The sequence below is a fragment of the Tetrao urogallus genome (genome assembly GCF_951394365.1).
Source record: "Tetrao urogallus genome assembly, chromosome: 5".
Taxonomy (NCBI): domain Eukaryota; kingdom Metazoa; phylum Chordata; class Aves; order Galliformes; family Phasianidae; genus Tetrao; species Tetrao urogallus.
This window is the reverse complement of record NC_136818.1, coordinates 63,718,256-63,725,755: the sequence shown is the minus strand read 5'-3', so window position 1 is coordinate 63,725,755 and position 7,500 is coordinate 63,718,256. Positions and strand designations below refer to the sequence as shown.

The 7,500-nt window shown below is 39.7% G+C and overlaps 1 protein-coding gene across 4 annotated transcripts in view; it reads left to right on the top strand.

Moving 5' to 3' along the window:
- EBF3 (EBF transcription factor 3) overlaps positions 1–7,500 on the top strand; it is a gene marked incomplete at both ends in the record, with an annotated part of 110,247 nt that overhangs the window by 66,419 nt on the left and 36,328 nt on the right. For 2 of the 4 annotated variants that reach the window (XM_079536538.1, XM_079536537.1), the window contains 2 exons: positions 3,833–3,914; positions 6,874–6,991. In XM_079536538.1, coding sequence (XP_079392664.1) covers positions 3,833–3,914; positions 6,874–6,991 — 200 coding nt within the window. Of the gene's footprint in view, positions 1–3,832; positions 3,915–6,873; positions 7,019–7,500 lie in introns of all 4 variants that reach the window. The other 2 variants (XM_079536536.1, XM_079536535.1) reach the window with 1 other exon arrangement.

The following is a 7,500-nucleotide window of genomic DNA, read 5'->3' as shown; positions in this document are numbered from 1 at the left end:
TAAAAAGAATGAAACATTTACTTCCGACTGAGAAATGAAATTTCTGTTTGGAGATATGCTTTAATAACGATGTCTCTACGGTTTGTAGTAGGTGGCTTTCTGCAACAAATATTTTTTCAGCCAAACAGTATTTGAATCAAAGCAAACTGAAGGCACCAGTTGTACTCATAATATCAAGTGTTTTCTTGCTTGTTCAGTGTTGAAATTCAAGTACAGAAGTCTTTCTAGTCTATTTGCTACAACACCTCTTCTCAAAAAGGTTAAGAAGAGGTGAAAAGGATGAAAAGGCACTTGCAGGGTTTTAAAAATCTCCCATGGAAAAAAGATCTTTCATATCACAAAAAAAGTCTCCTGTAGGTTGTTATGTGCATAAGGTGGAGGCTTAAGAGCAGACACATTTGCAGATGAACTGCTTTTACTAGCTTCTCTGAGACATGACATTTGTTCAGAAGATTAGCCAGGTTGTAATGTGTAGCATAATTGCACTGTGCGGATGTCCCAGAAGTGAAAACCTAATTGCTTGACAGGACTATAACTTTGTGGTACGCTCTCACCTTGTTAGGTCCTTTTCTGATGCAGTTCAAATGAAGTCTGGCCGCAGGTGTGCCTAATTTACCTCGCAACAGAACGTGTTGAGTTTAATTGCACAGTGGTTGTTAGGAAAAATTGGTGGGTGGAATATCAAGTGACTTACTGTACGCGGATGGCAGATGGGCGGTGAGAGGCATTGTGAGCTAAGTGTATAGGTGAGGTGAGTTAATAAAAGATGTAAATTTTATCTTAAAATAGTGAAGTCTTGTGGTAGGCAATACATTTTAATTAAGGTGGTAGCAGTCCTTTTCTAGCCATGTGAAAAAATTGGAGGAGAGAAGCATCACAAAGGTTTTTTTCCACATCAGTATTTTAGGAACAGATTGGTATGCCTAGGAAGACTATTCTGCAAGCCTGCGTTTATTGCAAAGACAACACTTATGGATACAATACAAAATGTAGCATGGAGAGGTAAATCTAGAAAGGCTTGCCTTTCTATTATAGAAACTGGGTTTGAGACACAGCCAAACTGAGCTCAAATCCAGCTGCTGATTTCTCAGTGTGTGGCAGAGCTCTTACCTCAAGTCTGCAAAGCTTTGCTGAGAACTGTACCTGTTCTCTTCTGCAGGGATCATCCATTCCTGATTCTTGTTGGTCAGATGAGAAGGAAAATCAAGTCAGTTTTCTTTGCCTGAGCAGCATGAGAAATGCTCTGCCTGGGAACGTGATTTTTGACTTATGTTGTCTTCTCTGAAAATCTTGTCTCAGTGCCACCTGCACTCCACAGATTTGCTGAAAACATGGATTGCAAAGAACAAAAAGGTCGTGGTATCAAGGGGTGCACAGAGCTGGGATGTGAATGCTGCTTGTGTTCACCCCAGTGTTGTGGCGTCAGTGCTTAGCTCAGTGCTCGGGTTCTTCATGGTAAAAACATCTAATTCCACCAAGTGTGTTATGTTTTTCAACAAATAATTGAACAACTATGGGTTCCAGGTAATGTTTAGTGAAGGAATGCTTAATGATCCTTTTTGGACAGGATGTGAGCTCTCTGTATAGAAACAATTCATCTTGAATGCTTCAAGTTAAGAAAAAAATCAACTAGGAATAACATTGAGCATTCGTCATGTACAGCTCGTTTAAGAATTAAGAATTCCAGAGCAATTCACGATCATTAGCTCAGAAAGCTTCACAACACCCATCTGAGATCAGAAAAAAAAGCTGAGATGTTCCTTGTCAGCATGGCTGTGGCACTGGGAGCAGTGAGGCCAAAGGCTCTCATGGCGTGTGGTGGGCACAGGGTAGGGCAGACTCAGCATCAAAGCTGCCTCCTAACAGGTATGGGAGAAATACCAGATATGGAACAGAAATGCTGTTGTGCTCAGGCAGTCCTCAGTTGATGAGTCGGTCTCCGGAACTCGCAAACTCTAAAAAATAATAAACAACCCAAGGCAGATAAAATTAGAATGAAAATGTGTCTAACACAAATGTAGTTTTACGGGATGCTTGAAATTCTTGGTGGCATTCCTGCAATGGTGTGCAGAAAACCTGAGTGCAAGGGAACCTCCAAGAGAGGAGATTCTGTCAGCCACAGTGGAATTCCAGCTCTCATTCAGCTAAACAGCTGGAAATTGTTTGCAGATTTTGGGATAGCTGAATTGATGGCACTGACTTATCTATGCTCAATAGAAATGAAACTAGTCATCTCCCTTGTCTTGATATGGGAGATCACTCCTACAGCATTAGTAACCCATGTTGATATTAGGGTCCTTTTCAAGGTTTAACTTAAAAAGAAGAGCCATGACTGTAGGCAGCAGTTTGTAGGATGGGGCAGTCATTTGTGATGTTCCTGTCCAGACACCCCAAAGTTTTGCAGGACAGTGTGGTGTGGCACAACTGTTAGGAGATTTCTTCTCAACTCCAATAGGGCCATATAGGGTACTGATGAAGGAAAGGATTTCTTGGCATACCTCCTGCCAGGAATATTATTTGCACATGAAAATTTCTGCAAAGTGTTTGTAGCTAAGATAGTCATTTGTACAGATTGGTGTGAATAAGTAATAATGGTTCATGGACTAAATATAAAAGCTCTGCCTAACCTTGATATTCAAAATGAATAAAGTTGGACAGCACAAACTGATGGGGTGGTGCCTCTGAGAAACTCTGAATAAGGAGTCCCGAGCCTTTCTTGTTACTTGGTGCCAATCATGAACCCGAAACCAAAACCCTTAGTGCTTTTAACTAATTACTATATGTGAGATCAGAACTCCATGAAAAGGGAAGAGGAGGTGCTAGGCTGTGGACATCCTCTGATGTCAGAAGAGGAATTAGAGACTTCCCGCAGTGTGGCTCAGCCCACCTGCACGCCTTAGCGTGGAGACAAAATTGTTGCTTTCTTTTCAAAGTGATCTTTGAGAGTGACGAGTGAAGGAATGAGAGTGGAACCACCACCCCACAGCACGTACTCAGCAGCCTGTGCAGGAGTGCAGCGGGTCTGCACCCTTTCACGCTTTTCCCCTTCTCATAAGTGCTTGCTGTGCTCCCGTGAGGCAGTATTGCTACAGAATGGTTTGCTGGGAGATGCCTCAATGGTACAGTTTAGTCCTAAATAATTGCTAATTGCCTCACAGCAAAAAATCAGCTGGATTTCTGTGCACAGGTAGAGTTACTTTTTACAGCTAAAGGCTGGCACAGCTTGGAGAGGTCGTAAAACAGGGTCTAATCCTCCACGTTCCTTACCTTTTAAAAAAACATGACTCAAACTCTGGCCTTTCTTCAGGCCAGATCCATGGCTGAGCCTCACTGGAGTCAGCAGGATTGGACCGAGTCCCTTTGCATAGCTAGGTCTGCCAAGCTAGAGGCAAAGCCAAGAGTTTTTTGGAAGACCGGTCCTTTGTTACCTTAGAATTTTTTGGGATAGAGGTCATTACTGCTAATGTAAGCTGTGAAAAAACAAAAAACATTAGAAAAAATAGAAACAAATTTTCATCTGATGTTAGTCACTGCCTTTGAAGTCAATGAATCATTGAAATCGACTTTCCCACACCAAGCTAAGATATGGCCCGGAGTCAATATACTTGTAGCTGTTGAAAAATTAAAAATATGAATTTGCCTTTCCCTGGCAATAATGTTCTGTTTGTGACAGAGGTCTAGCTGTTTAAAATACATACATTGACCAATAAGAAAGTAGTAGTTTACTAGCTGTATTCTTTTATGTATAACTATCATAAGATTGTATTAAGCTTTTTAAAATTGGCTCTACAGTTTGATGAAACTAATAGATTTCAATTTTGTATTTCCATAGATTCTTTCTAAAGTTTTTCCTCAAGTGCAATCAGAACTGTTTGAAGAATGCAGGCAACCCACGAGACATGCGACGATTCCAGGTACAGATATCTCCTACAGACACCATATAGGATTTACTCGAAATTTCAAACTTCTTCAGCTCTTGTTTAGTGAAATTCTAGTGTCAGTCTTCTACTTAGTGTAGTTTCAATGCTATGTATCCAAAATGCTATGGCTATTTTATAAATTCCCCGCTAATTTAAATGCTTGTTTCTGGGACCTGGCCAGTTCTGCAGTGGGCTGTTACGGATCATCGTGATGGGTACCTTCTCAAAAAGCACAGTTTTCAACACCTCCATTGTAGTATGAACTGAGACTTGTGGAGATTTTACATATGTAAACCATGTAAACAGCTGTTAGAAATTCAGCTGCTGAACTTGGTGAAGTCTGGATCTAGTTTTTCCTTTCACGTTTACAACTTGTAAATCCAACAGCAGTGGTATCACACACATATTTTTATCTGAATTTTATTAGAAAATGCTGAATACTTCACTTTCTCCTTACAGCTTTTGAATTAACTTGTGGTGAATGATAACACTACAGAAAGACATCTGATGTGGTGGACAAATTATTTCCTCTGTATTTGGGGTCACTTGAAATGCTTGCTAAGAACTATACATGTTTTGTTTCAAAAGGATTTCCAAAAGGTTCATATTTGAGACTAATAATAAGCTAGTATTGAGATGTTCAAAACTTTCCTAGTTATGAGAAGAATAACTTGTGGTTAAACTTGATAGCAAAACATGTGACATCTGTTTTCATGCACAGCCAACCAACCGGTGAAGCCAGAACACTTGAGCCAGCCAACAGAAAAGATCTGTAGCTGGAAAAAATATTTCTTCAAAACAATTGAGCCAAGCTTCCATTTTTCATGCATCTCAGCTTCACGTGGCATTGGTGATATTGATCCATCTGAACAGAACAGAAGGTCAAACCTGGAATGAGTGGAAATGCCCTCTTTGTCTCACCGATGACTAAATGAAGCATCAGTCATGAGTGATCTTGTGGTCGACAATGGAACCAGTAGACACTAGAAAGACTTTCCTGGGTCTCTTTAGCTAATCTCCCTGCCTCTCAGAAGGTTTAACTGGACTTAACAGTATGTCAGATCTTGAACAAAATTTTTAACTGGTTTCACTGTCTCAGCACCTTTTTAGGTGCGTTGCAGGAAGAAGCCAATATAACAAAACACAGCATGTCTACTTTCTTTTGCTGAACTACAGTATTTTTCCCTTGGTGACTGACCTATATATACATGACAGAACAAAAATAGTTGTCATTTTTATATACACCTTTCCCTGTCTTCTTAATATACTGCGTTCTAGGAAACAAATCCAGAAGTCTTTGCTGAAATTCACACCTGTATGTTTTGCACTATTTTTTAAAGTCTGCAAATCTCATTAAAAGTGAAAGCCGATAGCCCAGTGGCATGGCGGCAGCTCTGCGCTTCGGTGAGTGTGCAACCTCAGCACTCTCCAAAGTGGATGTCGACAGGAGGGAAAGTGTCCACTTCTGGGACGAGAAAGATAGGGGAGCAGAGCAGACTGGCAGAGAGCTGCCCTCGGGCTGTTCGAAAGGAGAACGCAGATGGCTGTCTCAGAGGAGGCAGAGTACACAGAAAAGGTGCTGTGATAGCTGAAAGCTAATTATGGGTTGTGAATAAGAAGCAGGATCAGAGGTGATCCAAAACGCAGAAGCAGATAAGAATTGTCTTCTGATGCCTGAGACTAGTGCCGTGGAAATGGAGAATAGTTTTTTTTCCCCTCTTTTTTTTGCTCATTATGTGCTTGGGTATGGGAGCTGGTGTGAGAACCCTGAAAATCATTTTTGCTATGTCCAAAAGTAAAATAAGCAGAAGACAAAAGCTAAAATTTGTACTAGCCTTTGCCACCATCTCCCATGCTGTTGGTACGGCCTAACACAGCCTCACACAGCCACTGCCCACGAGAACTCTACTAATGCTAAGCCACAAAGAAAAAGCTACTGTGATTATTGCATTTAGCAAATCTGGAACCCACACCATAGGGTCCATGCTGGAGCATTTAAATAAGATGTAAAAGTCTATCTGGGATAATAACAACCAACCTGTGAAGCTACGTCACACGCAACACACGCATGTCTCACAATTTCCTCTTTGGCTCGTGGTGGTGAAATATCATTTCCAGAATGAGTTTCACAAACCCATTGTGTAGGTGTTTTTATCGGGAAGGTTGTGTGTTTTGCATATGTTCCTTTTCCATTTTCTACTGAGAAGCAGCTGGAAGCCAAAGAAGGCCCTATCCATCATCTCTTCTATGGCCGGACTCTGAACCTGGGCACAAGAATAGGAGCCTTTCACTCAAAAATAAAGGAGGAAATTCCATTGACATACCAGGGTCAATCACCATCCAAATGAACTTGAGAAGGGATACTTTTCATGGATTGAAAACACTTTCACTATTCATATTCAACTCAGTCTTTTCAGATGCAAAAAAGTTCATTATCAGACATTAAATGTAATTGTAAAACTGACCTGGAGATCATTTACTGAAGAAAAAATGGGGAGTTACGATGGTTCCTGATTTATTAAGCTTTTTTTATTTGGAATCCTCACAACCCTTCATTTGAAGACAGTCTCAAGTGAACAAATTTTAATTAGATAAACTATCTAATCAATATATCAACAGATCAATCAAAACAGCAGCTTTTAAAATGAGTGGCTAGAGGGGTGTTTCTGAAACTAATGGCTAGAAGAATATTTCCCTGAATTGAATTCATTTGTTAGCATAATAGGAGATTAAACTCTAATTAGTGTAGCAGGTTCTGAAGAGAAACAATTGTGAGCTAAAAATCACCAATGTTAGCCACATAAACAAAGATGTATTCATAGTTGTCATTCACTTTGCTTCAAGTGAGAAGTAACAGATTGCGATGTTGTTTTGTCTCAGAAGATCTATTAATATATCCGAGCTCCTGAAAATATGCAGACTTCTTAAATTCCTTTTTATTCTTCCTTTTTAGGTTGTTGTATCAACAACAGTCAATGTGGATGGCCACGTTCTGGCTGTCTCAGACAACATGTTTGTACACAACAATTCCAAACATGGAAGGCGGGCTCGCCGCCTTGACCCCTCAGAAGGTACGGCTCCTTCTTATCTGGAAAATGGTAGGCACACATTTACATGTCTTTTTTTTTATTTGCAATGCTTTTTTTTTTTTTTTTTTTTTTTTTTTTTTGCACCATACTTTATGTTGATACACCATTACATTTATTTTTCCAGAATTTCTTCTTTCATCAATCAAACCACTCATTAAAAAGTCCATTAGTATTTCTCAGCCCCTCTCAACCAGAATACGGTCACTTCTGAATCTGCTTCTGACTCCTTTCTTTATTTAATACTTGCAGTTTTGCAGTCACAACCAATTTTTCTTTTTTTTCTGTTTTTTTTTTTTTCCTTTTTTTTTTTTTTCCTTTTTCTTTTTTTTTTGTCTGGTTTTGCTTGCAGCTTTTTCTTGCTATTTAATTTGACTTGATTTTATTTTGGCTTGTCATATTCCTTGATCCAGAGGTACAGTCTCAGGTTATGTATGCAAGTTTAAGTGTATGGTAAAAACATGACCAAATCTGCAAAGAATTTACTGTGAGGT